Source organism: Gopherus evgoodei, chromosome 2 (genome assembly GCF_007399415.2).
Source record: "Gopherus evgoodei ecotype Sinaloan lineage chromosome 2, rGopEvg1_v1.p, whole genome shotgun sequence".
NCBI classification, from domain to species: domain Eukaryota; kingdom Metazoa; phylum Chordata; order Testudines; family Testudinidae; genus Gopherus; species Gopherus evgoodei.
In genome coordinates this window covers 44,448,139-44,465,475 of record NC_044323.1, presented here as the reverse complement: position 1 = coordinate 44,465,475, position 17,337 = coordinate 44,448,139, and the positions used below count along the sequence as shown (strand labels likewise).

Sequence of the window (17,337 nt, the reverse complement as noted above, 5' to 3'; positions counted from 1 at the left end):
AATTATAATACATTTCCCTACCTAAAGGCTCAATACTAGTCCAACTAAAAATCAGTGGGAGTTGGATTGAGCCTTACATTTCCCCCATTTTAATTAGAGACATATTTGGTGAGTCATTCCCATCTCTAGCTACTGTGACAAATCCAGACCAGTGGGGTACAGGAGTCTGGTAGAGGGCAAATATACTGGTCACTGGATGAGTAGTTTTCTGTTCCCTAAGTGACCAGAGCAGGGGCTGCCCTAGAGTAATCAGGAACCTCCTAGAACCAGTTAAGACAAGCAGGATAATTAAGACACCTGGAGACAATTAAGAAACTGCTAGAATCAATTAGGATAGGCTAGCTAATCAGGGCACCTCAGTTTAAAAAGGACCTCACTTCAGTTTGTGGTGTGCATGCGAGGAGCTGGGAGCAATAGGCATGAGGAGCTAAGAGTGAGAAGACATACTGCTGGAAGACTGAGGAGTACAAGCATTATCAGGCACCAGGAGGAAAGTCTGGTGGTGAGGATAAAGAAGGTGTTGGGAGGAGGCCATGGGGAAGTAGCTCAGGGAGTTGTAGCTGTCGCACAGCTGTACCAGGAGGCACTCTAGACAGCTGTAGTCCACAGGGCCCTGGGCTGGAACCCGGAGTAGAGGGCGGGCCTGGGTTCCCCCCAAACCTCTCAACTCCTGATCAGACACAGGAGGAATTGATCTGGACTGTGGTTTCTACCAGAGGGGAAGGTCTCTGGGCTGTTTCCCAACCCACACGGTGAATCTGTGAGGCAAGTAAATCCGCCAATAAGCACAGGACCCACCAAGGTAGAGGAGGAACTTTGTCACACTACTTATTGGCATAGATTGGCTGCCACAGTGCACCACTGAGGTGGTTGTATTTTACTTGTAAGTGAGTAACCCTGTTCAGGCTAAGAATCCCGCTGAGTTTACCTATGGTAAGAGAAGTACATTATGAAATGTGCGTTACTTACTCCAGCAGAGGGGAATTTTCTGAAAAGTTTAATTTCAACACCTTCAAAAAGCAGTCAGTGCAAACTGTCAAAAAATGTAACACAATGGCTAACTTGGTTAGCAGTTTTATCTTGTACTCTGTCGAAGGGAAAGGCATTAACAGATATGACCTTAGCTGAGCAAAATACAGTCTCAGGGTTTCCACAAAGACTTTGTATCCAGTCAGTAAAGTATTTTCCAATTCCAATTTCATGCCATAGAACTAACATGAATCCACAGTTGAGTCTGTCAGGTGCTCTCTCAGCATCTAAAGTCACAATGGCATTTTTCATAAGCCTGTCTGAAAGATCAATATCACTACCAGATCTAAGAAATGATTAAGACTGAGGTTTACTATGGCAATCACATAAGCTAGACCAATTAGAATAAGAGGCGTCAGCAAAGATAATTGACCAACAACTCCTTCATCAGATCCACCCCCTTTCCCTCAGCTGCTCCTCTCAGCCCCTAATTACCACAAACATTATGGGTCACACAGTCTTCAATGGACAACGTCTGACATCATGGCAGGAAATCAGACCCTCCCGTGGCACTGACAATAGTATACGCGCTAGTCATTGAAAACTTTGATGCCATCCATACACTCCTGTCTTTTCTCCTTCTCCACCACATGTCTCTTATGGGCAGTATGCAAGGAAATCATGAGAGCAGAAATATGCTGCCAATTCTACTCTGTTCTACATACTATTTTATAAAGGTTTTTATATTGTGCTCATCACCCTAGTATCTGAGCACCTTCCAATAATGCATTAAGCAATCTGACTACACATCTGTCACATGTTGTTCCTTTCATCCTCTGCCCAAAGCAAGAAGCGTATGGAGTGGAATGTCTTGTTTTAGTATGATTTTTTTATTTTATATATACACATGTTGCTATATGCTTATAGTGGAAAAGGAAAGGACAAAGAAATCATCCTTGCACCTGCAGCAGAAAGTAGTGAGATTTGGGATAGTTCTTAGTTTCTGGGAGATTTCATTCCACAGTGTCTGACCACCCCTGAGAAGGTTCTGTCTCTCACACGGATGAACTTAACTCTTATTGTTGAGAGTTCCACTGTGCCAGGGAGTGCTGTCAACCACAGTCTTCATCTTGGAGCTGTAAACAGTCTTTTAGGTATCCTGGGCCCAGGCCATGGAGCACTTTGAAGCTAAGGACTAAGACCTTAAACTTGATTTGAAATTCTATAGGAACCAGTGTAGAGAGTGGAGAACAGGTGTGATGTGATCATGAAGCCTCTGTCGCTGAGGAGATGCACTGCAGTATTTTGTATCAGTTCAAGTTTACTAAGTACTGAAGGTTTCATTCTGAGGTATGCTGCATTGCTGTAATCCAACCAAGAGGTGACAAAGGTATGATAAGTGAAGCCAGGTCTTTACCCACTAGGATGGAACAGTCTCCAAGACAACCAGAGATAGCAGAAAGCATCACTTGTACCATTGTGATGTCAGAGCTCAGTGTCTGTGAAGAACCCAAAAGTACACTCAGACTATGGACTGAACTGACCAATTGTGGATGTGAACCTTCAGTCAAAGACTGCACTGTGGCTGAAAACTCCTCAAAATACTTTCCTCTGAACACCCAGCATCACCTCTGCTTTGGTTCAGCTTCAGTCAGCTGTTCTTTATCCATAAGCTGATCTCATCCAAGTGCACAGGATCATTTTGGCAGACCAGCAAAATGCCTGGACCATTACTGTTAACTGGAATATTGACTACCATGCTTATGGCCAAAAGCAATTAAATCAGTAGGTCTTAGCAGGCCTTTGCAACAGCCTTAGCACATCTAAGCAAAGAAGTCAGGAGGGGAGAGGGTTGACGGGGGAGCCGACCCTGTGTACTTCCTGATAAGATCTCAGTTGAAATTGCAGAGGTATATGTTTTGGAAAAACAGGAAGCTTATCTATATCTGCCCTTTGGGATGTGTTTATCAGGGCCCTCAAGGCACAAGGACTCTGCAAAAACATGTCTTTGTGGAGGTTTGAGGAGACCTCTTGCTTAAACTTTGAAGTTGTTTGGTTAACAAGTTCTTTTTAATTGACATATTGTTGTTACTCTAACCCAATAAATAAGCAGAGACACTTCAGGGACACAGATTAGGGTCCCCAACAGCAGCTGAAAGACAGGCCAATTGGAAGGTTGTCATTGCACCACTCAAAGACTGTTCCAGACTTCGGTAATTATTGATTATGTGTAAGTGCTTGAGACTAAAATAAAGTGAAGCTCTAACTGAACACACTCTTGTACAGTACTGTTTGTGCCACCCACCAATCACCCAGGCAGCCATGTTTCCCCTGATTTATTTCCCGCCACCGCCTCACGAAGAGCAACAATTACCTAGAGCTTTGGGTTTTAAGAACCACAGTAACACAAGCACTAGGTCACCTGGGTGTTAGTGGTGTGGTTATATATGGTGATGGAAAGATAGAGCTGTTTGTAATTTGCACATTGCTATCACTTGAGTCCATGTCATCCGACCAGTTCACCTAGTGGTTATATGTAGATGCTGAAACACACCAGAAGGAATATCCTAGGGAAAGAATCCACTCCCCAGCAGTAATCTCAGCCCACGTCTGCCCAAATCAGAGCATAAAAAAGCATTTCCCTCGCTGCTCTGTTGCCCTGGAAAAGTACCTGACCAGTATGCCAACCTGTCCAAGCCTCTCTGGCCCTCTACCTGCACAGCCTTTACTGCCAGCAAGTTCACTCCCACCCCACAAGACACTGGGTTTTGGGGTCCTATCAACCAACTTGGTTCCTCAACTGTGGCCTCCTTATTCCCCAGCTGGCTCTAGAGAATGGGGAATTCTCACTAACTTTTTGCAGTGCACAAGAGGCCACAGAATCACAGAAATGTAGGGCTGGAGGGGACCTTGAGAACTCTGCGTTAAGTCCAGCCCCCTGCACTGAGGCAGGACCAAGTGTACATAGACCATCCCTAACATGTTGTTCTTAAAAATCTCCAATGATGGCGATTCCACAACTTCTCTTGGAAGCCTATTCCAGTGCTCAGCTACCCTGTAGTTGGAAAGTTTTTCCTAATATCTAATCGAAATCTCCCTTGATGTACATTAAGCCAATTACTTCTTGTCCTACCTTCAGTGAATATGGAGAACAACTGATCACCGTTCTCTTTTTGTAACAACCCTTCACATATCTGAAGACTTATCAGGTATCCCCCCTCAGTTTTCTTTTTCTCATGACTCAGCATGTCCAGTTTTTTAATCTTTCCTTTTCTGGAAACTTTCATTTTGTTGTTGTTCTCTGAACTCTCTCCAATTTGTCCAAATCTTTCTTAAAGTGTGACACCCAGAACTGGATTCCATACTCCAGCTGAGGCCTCACCGATGCGGAGTGGGACAGTTACCACCCATGCCTTATATAAGGTACCTAGTAACACACACCAGAACGATATTAGTCTTTTTCGCAATTGCATCACATTGTTGATTCATACTTAATTTGTGATCCACTATAACCCCCACCTCCTTTTCAGTAGTATTGCCACCTAGCCAATTACTCCCCGTTTTGTAGTTATGCATTTGATTTTTCCTTCTAAAGTGTAGTATTTTGCACTTGTGTTTAGTGAATTTCATCTTGTTGATTTCAGACCAGTTCTCCAAGTTGTCACGGTCATTTTGAATTCTGACTCTGTCCTCCAAAGTGCTTACAACCCCTCTCAGTGTGGTTTCACCCACAAATTTTATAACCATACTCGACACTCCATTATCCAAGTCACTAATGAGAATGCTAAAAAGTACTGGATCTAGGACTGAACCCTGTAGGGCCCCACTTGTATGCTCTCCCAGTTGACAGCAAATCATAACTACTCTTTGAGTACAGTCTTTCAACCAGTTTTGTACCCACCTTATAGTAATTTCATCTGCACCACATTTCACCAGTTTTGCTTATAAGAATGTCATGTTAGGACTGTGTCAAAAGCCTTACTAAAATTAAGATATATCGCATCTACCACTTCCTCCTATCCATTAGGCCAGTAACCCTGTCAAAGAAGAAAATTAAGACATGATAGACAAATCAATGCTAACTATTACTTATAACTCTCTAGGTGCTTATAAACTGACTGGTTAATAATTTTTTCCAGTATCTTTCCAGGTATCAAAGTTAGGCTGACTGGGCTATAATTTCTCAAGTCCTCTTTGTTCTCCTTTTTAAAGACAGGTACTATGTTTGCTCTTTCTCAGTACTCTGGGACCTCGCCAATGTTTCTGAGATCACTTCAGCTAGTTCCTTAAGAACACTGGGGTGAACTGTATCAGGCCCTGACAACCTGAATACATCTAATTTATTTAAATATTCCTTACCCTGTTTTTCCTACTTTGGCTTGTGTTCTTTCCCTCGTTAATATTAATTGTGTTAAATATCCAGTCATAATTTACCTTTGTAGCGAAGACTGAAGCAAAACAGACATTAAACATCTCAGTGAGATGCCAGCTTCCACTCCCTGTCCTGTAATAACCCACAATGGGGAGAAAGAGGCACTACAATTCATGCATATGTTGGTCTTTCCTCCCCCACCCAATCATCATCATCATCATCATCTAATCACAAAAATTCAACACAACATGTAGGTTGTCAATAGAGGCCTGACAATACTTATTCTTCCAAAGGAATTGTGATAGATGCAAAGAGGAGGAGTGAAATATTGTTGAAGAAACATAATGGGGGGAGGGGGAGAGAAGAACCCTCAGAGTTGTCATAATTCTAAGCACAGAGATCATAAGCAATCCTTTGGAGACACTGAAGCTATTGCACATACATAGTGGAACTCAGCAAAACAACCTTATTGTCTCCATATCATCGATCACCAAACGTAACAGTTTCTTGGGCACGAGGATGATCTCTTGTATCAATATCTTAAAGAACTGATACTCTGTGGGCCATTGACACAGTAAAGCATAACAGCCTATGGTGTCTATGCACATTTACAGAATCCATTATCTGGGGATCATATACAATTTCCAGTAATGACAAATTCCTTCTGGGAATGTTTATGGAGAAGAAAAAAACGATTTTCTTAGGTTAAATAACATAGCTTCTCATTTTAACAGTAAACTAGATGGTACTACTCTGGTCCCTTGTTACATTTCCAAGCATGTGCTCTCCACAATAAAAATCTCTATGAAAATTCACAGAAACATTCGTGGTCTATGTACAGCATCCAGTTTTTAAACCACTTCTCCACTGAGTATAACTCTCACAAACCCCAAACCTTTTAGCTCATGCTATCTATTATTAATCAGCCTCTATGTCATTAAGGACGTTCTCAAGGTTTAATCATATTTATTTGAAAACTTTTCTTTTATTGATCATTAATAAACCCCTGAAAACTTAAAACAGGACCTCCTCCATGCAGATGACCCAGGCCCCCTACAGGTTCCCATACATCTTCACGGACCCTGAGGGACCCAAAGGGTTTGAGTGAAAAATTTCTGGGGAAACTTCACCTCCCAATGAAGAATTCAGGAAAATTTCCATGAAGATCTCCTTGTGCAGATTTTCTCCCCCAAAATCCACTCCCACAGAAGACAATGATCAGTCCCAAGAACTTCAGGGATAAATACTGAGTTTCTGACCACCAATACTCACACCCTTTGGAGTAATCACACATAGCTGGGACCTCTCAAGAGGACTGTTCAAAGCTGACATTTCTAACTGCGATCTTTCAAATGTAAGAGAAGAGCATGCAACTTTAAACAAAATCTTCATTTAATACGTAATCTCAAAAATCCACACCACTAGATATTTCTCTATCTTTGACAATTACAATAAAGCCGGCAATATTTTATTGTTCTGGTCCATGTTTCCTATTTCAATATTGTATTTTGTATTTGTATTTTACAGTCCCTCTTTCTCAAATGCTTAGATGTTCATAGCCCACACATTATCTATCTTGTAGACAAAAATAATAATGATCAGCTGTTGTGCCTGCAACCAGGGCCTAAAATAACTTGTAAAAGTCAGTGTACATACTAAAGAGAATGAAGTGTCAATTACAAGCAGTGACTACACAGCAGGCATCTGTGCTCTACAGTAATTGCACAATCCAAAATACAGCCCACGCTTCAGGAGTCTCCAACTTCTCTCATCTATAGGTCTCTTCATCAGAACCCTATCAGCACAAGTAATTGCTATTCCCTAGCGCTGCATGTCTAAAAGGAAAAACAGCCAGGAAAGCTGGTCCCAGGGAAGCTTCATCAGCCAGCAAACTCCTGAAATCCAATTCCTATATTTTGGCTAATTTCTCCCACAACCACACACATTGATAAAGTTATATGACTCCAAGTGAAAGCTAAACTTTCACTGTTTTCTACCCACATGCTGGATGGGATTTTCAGTACACTGACAGCTGAGGGCAGTGAGCCTATTCTCAAAGGCTCTGTGCATGCTTCTAATTTTTCATTGGGCAGTTTTACATTAGTACATATTTTGGGGCATACTGGCATAGATTCTTTCCTCATTTTAACCACTTTTACACTTATAACACCATTGACTTCCATAGTTGCTCCTGATTTACACCAACAACTAGGAGAAGAATCATATCGATTACCTACGCCTTTAATAAAAATAACAATAAATAATAGCTTTTAAAAATTGAGTGCTCTGTATACAGTAATTTAAGTCAGTATGTAACTGGCACAGATGTGATTTGGTTTAAGGTTACAGAAGACTCATTTTCCCTGTAATACCCCAACCCCTCATCTGGATCTTTGCTTTGTAGCTGACAGAGTAGGACCAAACATAAAATATGAAACTACTAGGGCTCTTATCAATTGGACAGCAGATACTATGGTAATAGGCATGGTAAGAAAACCTTGATAGAACAGATTAGTTGAATTAGTCACTTGAAATCTAGGAATCAGATTTTCAAAAGTGCTCAGAATTGCCTAATTCTCCCCACATTGAAGTCAATTCAGAGGCAGTGTTTCCTCAATGCTGAGCACTTCATGAAAAACCCACCCTATGTCTTCTACGTGAAAACTGAACAAGAAAGTGTCTGTAATACTTCAATCCTTATTTCCTTTGAAAGTCTCTGAAGCATTGTTTTCTAGTGAAAGTCTGTGAGGAGACACTTTCCTACATTAATTTGAAACTTAATGGTAACAATAATGATATCATTTCAGTTATGTTGCTCTAATATACAGCAAAAGTGAAGGGTTTCATAAAGTGTCCTTATAATAAACAATATAGATCATACACTTACTGACTAAGCAAAAAATCTGATCATATGTACTTCTGGAGGGGAAAGTATGCCATTTTTAGAGTTATATCGTCTAGTATGTGCTTCTATGAGATATTGCACAATTATTTGACAAGGTCTATAGTTAAGATAAATATGTTTATTCTGAGAAATACTGCAGCTTTCAAAACTTCTGCAGAATGACATCACCAAACAAATCAGTTTTTCAACACACCAAAAGCAATCTTGTGTAAAGGCTAAACAAACGTATCTGCAAATACAGGATGCTTAAGATCTACAAATAGCTGAGTGAAGAAATTGTGAACTGAGGCCAAAGGAAATTAGCCAGGAAGTTTCACTTTTGTGTGGTAGGTAGCTTAAAACAAATGGCTGTATGCTTTTCAATTTGTAATTGAAAATAGCTCTATTCATTAAAGGTTTAGCACCTTGCTTCTACTTAGAGACAGTTTGGGGGAAAAAAAACTTTAAATCAAATTCACACATGAGATCAAAATTAATTTTTGCTCTATTTAATCATTTCACGGGGAGAACTCCTAGCATATTTTAATTTTCCCTCGAATGTACATTAGATTTAGAATAGAAAGAAAAAGAGTGGAGTTTTCTTCGTTTACTTTGTGTACAACAATTATTCTAGACATATTCTTCCATCTCATACAATGTCATGAAAGCAATTTTTTCCACTTTATCAATTTTTAATTTGATACAGTCTCTGGTCTGTTCTCCCTTTTCCTTCGATTGCTGGGTCTCTCTTCTCATAAATGCTCTTTCAATAGGCACAATAAAAAAGCAAACCTCCCTTGGTTACTTCTTTGCTTTTAAGAATGAAACACACATAAGAGTATCAACATCTGGGAACTCTCTACAGATTAAAAAAAAAAAAGGGGGTTGTGCCTACAGTTACTCAAAGATTCCATCTCAGCTGCAATGTGATGCACTAGCAAGCACAAACGCTTTTCCTTCAGCATGTTTATCCAAGAACAATGATCTACCAAAGCCAGCTTCTGAGTATTTGATATCTTAGGCTGAGGGAATAACATAAAACTGAGAATGAATTAAAAACTAGGGCTGCACTGTTGATTTTTGTAAACTTATGAAACCAAACTCTGAAGGTCTTCTCTTCTGGGACTGAAAGGCTGTTAGTCTAAGATTTTATATTTATTGCATTGGCAAAGTCAATCCTGTCTCTGACACAAGCTCATTTCTCCTCTACTTCTCTCTCTCTCTCTCTTTTTTTTTTTAAAGATAGAAGAGGCACCCTAATGTACTGTCATTAATCCCAAATATAATTTACACAAATTTCCCTTCCAAGAACCTTCTAGAGAAGAAGTAGCCTGCGGGAGGTAGAGTTCCAACAGCAAAAAGGTTTCATTTTATGTCTTTGGTAGAAGAGTGTCATTTATTTTGTATAATTGCATAGTATTATAAAAAGAGAGGGATATTTGTCTTCTCATTTCCCATGCCATCAGTGAAAGGGGTCATGACCCTCCAGCTCTTTACCTCATAGTTTTTAATTTTTCATCTTGATTTTCTGGAGGGAAATGTAACCCATCTGGTTTTCCATTTCACAAGGTCATAAGCTGTGAGGGAAAAAATAACTTGGAAAAATACAGACTTATAATCTTCTCTCAGTATGTCAGTTATAGAGGATTCCATAGATTTTTTTGGTTACTCAAGACAAACATAAGGGATTAAAAATTCTCCCTGACACCATCATAGTGCAACAGAAATATGGGCAAATGAATATTGTAAGGGCTTTTTCTTTTACATGTGCTATTGCTACCTGTTATTCATTTATGGACTGTGCGCTTTTAAAGTAACACTGTATTCAAGCCTTACATGTGAGCCTAGATTTCTTGTTAACACAAAGAGGTGAAACACTGGCCCCTTGAAGTCAATGGAAGTTTTGCTGTGGACTGCACTGGGGCCAGGATCTCACCATAAATATGGTATTTGGGCATTTCCTTACCTGAGAGGGGGAAGGCTGGTAACACAGTGAAAACAGGGAATGTCTCATCTACTCTTCTACTCCGTGCAAACCACATCAGACAATGTAACCTAGAAGTGTTCAAGTGGCCTGCCAGTAACCAGGAAGTGTCTCTTGTGATTTTGTGTTTCCAGTTCAATGAGGTACTTACCAGAGGTAGTGAATTTTCTAATTTTTGATAACCTATTTGCTTGCTCTCTACCCCAAGGGAGAGGTGTAACATAGACCCAGTCTAGAGTATGCAAGGGGAATTTACAGGCTACTGCAGAATTCAGCAAACATTGCTTACACTTTCTTTTTAAAAATATCCACAATTTTCTCCTATCCCTGATGTTTAGGAAGGTTTTTGGAGGATTTTGATCTGTGTGTTACAATGAGACATGTATAGTCAGTTCACGCCAACTATTCTGGCAGATCTATGCCTGTCAAACTGGACAAGTGGGATGTGCAGTGACTTCATAAACAGGAAAGGATTTCATTAGGTTCAGCTAAAACTTCAGCTGACTCCCACCGGCCATGAGCTGAAGCAATTTTTACATCTCTTATAATTTTTCATTTTTATTTAACCCTCTTCCCCGAACTAACAAAGGTTCTTTTCAGATGAGAACTATATACTATTTATTTGTATTACAGTCACAGACCAGGACACTATTGTGCTAGGCACTGTACAAAGATATATGAAAGGCAGTCCTTGCCCCACAGAGCTCATAATCAAAGTAATAACTACAAAGCCAGAAGTTTGAAACTACAGCTGGGATTCCTATTGTCACATCTAAAAAATGTATTAAATTTGCCAAAAAATGTATTGTTCAGGATATCAAAGCTATTTGTGAATTTAAGTCAAATTCAGTAAATAGTTTTAGTTAAAAAAAACATTTTAAAAGTTCAGAAATGTCAGAATTTTTCTTTCAGCCAGAACAATATATTTGTCATTTTTCATTTTGCAAAGAAAAACAAAACACCATACTTTTAGTTCAAAACTAACCAATTTTTTTTTTCTGATTTTCAGTTTGGCTACTGAACCAATAAATCAGCTATTTTGTCAACTCTACCCTTGAGGTGTTTAGATTCTTGTAAGACTATAACTCAAGTTACTTTCATATCATCCTTGGATCTTTATTTATTTAACTGATATGGCAAAATTCGAGCGATTTCAACCAAGAAAATAAGTCACCTCAAACTGCATATATTTCATCAGAGCACTAATGTGCAAGCATAAATACCTAATGATCCCCCTATGTTTCATGAATTTCTCTAAGAAATTGAATCTTATTCTACAATACATCATCCCGGAGAGCAGAGGTCTTTGAATTTTCTTTAAAAAAACAATTCTTGTTCAAACCTTGTAGCATCTTCCAAGTATTAAAAAAATACTTAGAAAATGGTGAGTAAGGCTATACATGACTATTTCAGATATTGTTTCTTTAAGCTGCTTCACAGTCTACAGACTAATCAAATTTATGTGAACTGTGACCATCATATGAAGCTCGATTTCTTCCCCCAGCACATTAAGCGCACACACACAGCTGTTACTCACAGTAACTTTAATTACAGACAAAATCACCATTAAATTACTAGTAAAATTGTCAATTAGCATATAAGGCACCCTCACTACATTTGGTAAATAGAATGGAAAGCCCAGAGTATAGGGTGGGTTTTTGCTTGTTTGTTTATTTTAAAAAAAAAGGCATCTCAAGAAGCTGTTGGGCCACATTCTCATCTGGCATAAGCTGATGTAGTACCACTGAAATGGACAGAGTTATGCTGATTTTCATTAGCTGAGAATCTGGTCCAGAGTAAGATGCTCAACTACTCAAGCACTTTGTCAGCATTTTGAAGCTTACACTTGATAAGCCAAAGTGTTTTTTTTAAAGTCACCAAGACCTGATCTACACTAGAAACTTATGTTGGTATAACTACATCACTCAGGGGTATAGAAAATCCATCCCCCTAAGCAACATAGTTGTACCAACCTAACCCATGGTATAGAGAGCGCTGTGTCTACATGTGGACTTCTCCTGTCAACATAGCTACCTCCTCTGAGGGAGGTGGAGTACCTACACTGACAGGAGAAGCTCTCCCAGCAGCGAAGGTAGCATCTTCACTAAGGGTACATCCATACTACCCATGGGATCAGCGGGTAGCAATCTCTCTATCGGGGATCGATTTATCATGTCTCGTCTTGACATGATAAATCGATCCCTGAATGTACACCTGTCAACTCCGGAACTCCACTATGGCGAGAGGCAGAAGCAGAGTTGACGGGGGAACTGCGGCCGTCAATCCCGCACCATGAGGACAGGAGGTAAGTCAAAATAAGATGCGTTGACTTCAGCTACGCTATTCTCGTAGCTGAAGTTGCATATCTTACATCGACCCTCACCAGTGTAGACCAATCTTAAGTGCAGCTGTGCTGCTGTAAGTGTAGACAAACCCCAAGAAAAGCATTACCATTTTCCACATCCATACTGGCACTATCCTTTAGAGGAAGAGGCACTGCTACAATAACTGCTAGAAAAGGAGGGTTTTCAAGGAAGTGTTGGGAAGGGACATCCTTACAAGGAAGGGGTGAACAATGTCTCATACTTCGAATGCTTTACAAAGAATTGCCCAACAAGGGATCAACAATTGATACTAAAATCAGTCCATTTAATCCTCGTTTCTTCTAATCATCAGGAAGAAAATTACTGATTTCTTATTTCCTCAAGCCTCATTCAATCATTGGTCATTTCATGAAAGTTAAATCTTATTTCCAGATCTTTATGTCCCCAGGACTACACACACAAATGATTGTCCACTAGACATGACCTGTACATCCTTAGGCCTTTTCAAAGGTTCTCTTCTAAATTCTAAGTTTTAAGTTACGGAGATAACGAGAACTGAACTACATTCAGTGTTATCATCCCTTTCTAGCAGGATTTGGAGTATTTATTTATTTTCCACTCACTCCTTTTAATCAAGTATTATGTCGACCTTAATCAATTTCTTAGCTCTGGCGAAAAAATGACAATTATCTGCAATAAAGTAGGTGTGTCTAAGGAACAGGAAAATCAATGAAACCATCTGTCTGACATTCCCACAACATTATAAAATAGACTTTTAATTAACTGCTTTCCTACCAAAGTCTGCCAGCTTTAATTCCCCCGTGTCACTGATCAGAAGGTTCTGTGGTTTCAGGTCCCTGTGCAAAATGTAACGCTGGTGAATGTAAGACAGTCCTCGCAGCAACTGAAATAAAAATAACTGAAAAAGAAGGGGACAAAAAAAAAAAGACCTCTGTTAATATTTGTATGTAATGAGCCAGATTTCTACACAATCTGCAGGGCATTTGTATTTTATGGTAACAATTTCTCATGGCTCCATCACCATCTAATTGCCCCCCACTCCAATTTTTTTTAAACAGTTTCAAATGTAAAAAATAAGGAATATATATTGCAGAAAACTATCTCCAATGCACAAACCCCACTGTATCACACATTGAATTTACCTGATTTAAAACAACACAAGAACAATAAAACCAGAAGCAGAATGCTCAGTCTCTACCAAATTGTAATTATATTCCATTTATCCATATGGCCTTACTGATTAGCTGATAGCCTGGAGACAGACGTGTATCTGTACTAATCACAGGAAACAATAATATAGGATGGTGGTGGGGAGACAGGGCCAGGGAATGGGATATAGGATCTAAAACAAACAAAATATTAAGGGTATAAACAAAGATCTCTGCTTGTCCGAAATGATTTGCAAAGATGATGCAGATAGGGTTTCCTCCCAAAAGTTTTATAGGAGTTGGCTGAGTTTTTTATTTAAAAAAACAAGAACAGTTTTCATTGAAATTGAGGCTATTTTCCATACACTAAAAGGTCTTTAAGGTAGGTTGAATTTGGCACTCCTTGCCAGCCCTTTTAAATGTCCACCAGACTCTACAAATGCTTTAGAGTGTTTAGCTTTCCTTTTGTGCAGTTATGCAATTAGATAATTTTTTTTTCAGATTTTCATGACTCTTCTGATGGGCACTGCCACTAAAGGATGGCAAATCTTACCACTTGTATTAAGAAACATCTGTTTTGTTGAATACTGATTTCACAGAGGTTGTCTATGCATGCACTTTTTTAAAAAGGCTCCGTTTGCTTGTACACAGGCTCTTCCTGGTATTGTAAGTATTAGAAGAAATATTCTGCTTCCCACAAGGAAACAGCACAGTTCCCTGTATTTTAGATGTGTGAGGTCATGGAAGAATTACTCTTTACCTGTTAGTCAAGTATCTGACAAATAAAGATGCCCTCCTGTAAGCCTTAGGGATCCATACCAACAAATCCAAAGATTTGGAAAAAGTCAACATAGGCACATTAATAGTCACTAATTAGCTAGCAACACACCCCCTACATTTATTTAAAGACTATTCAAATGAGAAAACAATATAAGTGAGGTTATGAAATCTGATTATAGAAGAATAAAGTCTGACATGAAAGGAACAGAAATGTCACACTCCTCAAGTTGAAACAGATTTAAATACATTCCATTTCCCCCCCCAAGTGCACACAATATACTGTATGTTTTGCTATTTAGTCAGGGCACAAAGAGCCATATCAGTCAGCTTCTTGCCCAGGTTCAGCTTAACAATGTGCTGAGGAAACATAAGAGCAGTATACTGTAAAGAAAGAAAAGAAAAAAGTGATAAGTAACATATGAATTCCTTTGTGAATTATAGTGAGCATGGAATTTGTGGTACATAAAAACTATTTTTAGGGCAGGAAATAAAATTGGCTTTCATTATGGTTTTAGAATTTAGGTTATGTATTATCAAATGGTTTCCCAATAATTTTTAATAGGAAAATATGAATTAGGGCCAGTTTGCTCAATCATCCAAGATGTATTGACCACAAAGATGGATTTTAAGTGTGCAAAGAAACCACAAGCATTTCACATTATTAGAATACTATGATATGAGAACTGATAAACAACACTTTAGCTAAACTGCCTTTAAGGCTATAGATCAAAATGATCTTATGTGCTATGTCCAAGTAGGAAAACAAAACAATACAATTTTACAATGAACTAAAAATAATGAATGACAGGATCTCTGAGAACAGAGTTGGAAACAAAAACTCTTAGCTTTATTCAGCCATCAAACAAGTAGTTTTCATGATAACTTCCAGGATGAAGCTAATTAATTTTCTTGCATAAATTACTATGATCTTAATTGTCCTCTACAGTTAAGGAGGGGGAAAAACAGTGGGAGAAAACAAGCCACTGGAAATTTTATAAGGTGAACCATGTTGCATTTTTTCCCTTCTTTCCTGAAGGGAAGAGTTTTGTAATCCTGGCCTGAGGAAAGACTTCAAAATGGAGCCCTAGAAACAGAAAACCAGTTGTATCATGAAAAATTGGCAGCAAAGCTTCACCACATGCCTTTATGCCACTGGCTCTTTCCACATCCTTCTGAACCCATCTGCACAAGACTCCCATCCGTGGGGAGCAAAAGCCCTGATGTGGAGTTAGTGCCACCTGGATAACCATTAACTCCCACCTAAATTTCTGATCAGATCTCAACTAGATTGAAGACAATGGGAAGATTGCAGATCTCAGCTGCCTCCACAGCACTGGTCCCTGCCTCCAGACCCCACAGATGAAGTTTATTGGGTCCAGAGTACATGCTCATGGGAGGGGTAGAGGCTGGACAGGTTGATGTGGAAGAAGTTTGCTGTACAGGAGGTGCAGGAATACACATCATCCCTCTCCAGACCCAAATAGATTCCCCAGACAAGATAGCATAACATGAGGCTCCATTACCTTTTCCATGGATCATCTCTTGGTGGGGGGGAGGAGCCCAAGCAGACTTGGGCCTTGCAATGCCTCAGGAGACTACCAGAGGCCAGAGCTGATGCAGATGCACAAAGGATTTGCCAGGTTTACAGGCTAGCCCTGCAGTCCTTTCTATGGGGATGGGAGGTCTTTCTCTGGATGATATGACATGGAGGGATCTGTATCAGAGCCCCCTCCTGTGTGTTCTACTGCAGGAGGGGATGATCTGGCCTTGAATGTGTGTGCAGAGAGCTATATAGAAGCTTTCATATTACAGAACACACACACATACAGGTCCAAATCCTAGCCTCACTTTATCCACAGCATGGGAGTTCACATGGAGCCGAGCTGCTAAGATGGACCTTGTACTCAATGGACAAAAATTAGAGTATGGCTGGATTAATGTGCAGATCTGTAGCAGAATGTCTTGTCTTGAATCATAATGCAGCATTACCAGAGTTGACTTGACTTACACACACACAGCATAAACTTTATCTTCCTTGATAACATAGATGCTACTAATGTGATGCCTATCAAAAAGTGTACCTGTCGTGTATTACATAATCATTTGAATTCTCCTTTGTGTATTCAACGTAAATCAATCCATATTCAGTCTTAATAGCCGATCAAATCTAAAAATGCCAGTAATGAAACCCAAGATGCCTCATGTTTGAAACCAGTCTATTTCTCCCATGATCCAGAGGATACTGTAACCTCGGATTAATTTTTGGTTAATTAGGCGGGTGAGTGGAAGGGGGCAGCATGTGCAACAGTCTCATATAGCTAATAAAATAAACATGACCATATGTCATACTTGGTTAGTTGGTTTTTTTTTAAATAAAACATTAAGATAATGTTAAAGAATTCTGTTTGATCATATGAATTGCCATTAAGCAGAAGCAATGACAAATATCTCTGTGCGACCTCTGTTAGCATGTCCAAAGTTGATCAAGTGCAATCTCTCTTACCACTATAGATTTGTTATTCTTTTTTCCCCCCACCATGATAATAACCATGAGATAAAATGTAACATTTGATTTCTAACAGTATCCTGGAGATGTATTGTGCTTTTTTAGGTCAAAGCTTTGTAGGCTCTCATCTCAGTCAGAAGAAGAAGAAACTTCAGGAACAAAGTGTTGACTTGACACGGACTTGCATCCCAAAGAACAAAGGATTTTATCTGACTAAAAATATTAGCCAGAGTTAGCATGATCTCCTCTATCATAATAGACTTTATTTCAGTAAAACCTGGCCCTGTCTTAATTTCCCAGAACCTCTTGGACAGGCTTCTCTAAAAAAAGCAGGGTTTAAAGATATTCT

At 39.4% G+C, this 17,337-nt stretch overlaps 1 protein-coding gene across 7 annotated transcripts in view; it reads right to left on the bottom strand.

The window, feature by feature from the left end:
• Positions 1–17,337, bottom strand: part of CDK14 (cyclin dependent kinase 14) — a 549,017-nt gene that overhangs the window by 219,607 nt on the left and 312,073 nt on the right. For all 7 annotated transcript variants that reach the window (XM_030550522.1, XM_030550528.1, XM_030550523.1 and 4 more), the window contains one exon: positions 13,329–13,452. In XM_030550522.1, coding sequence (XP_030406382.1) covers positions 13,329–13,452 — 124 coding nt within the window. The remainder of the gene's footprint in view (positions 1–13,328; positions 13,453–17,337) is intronic.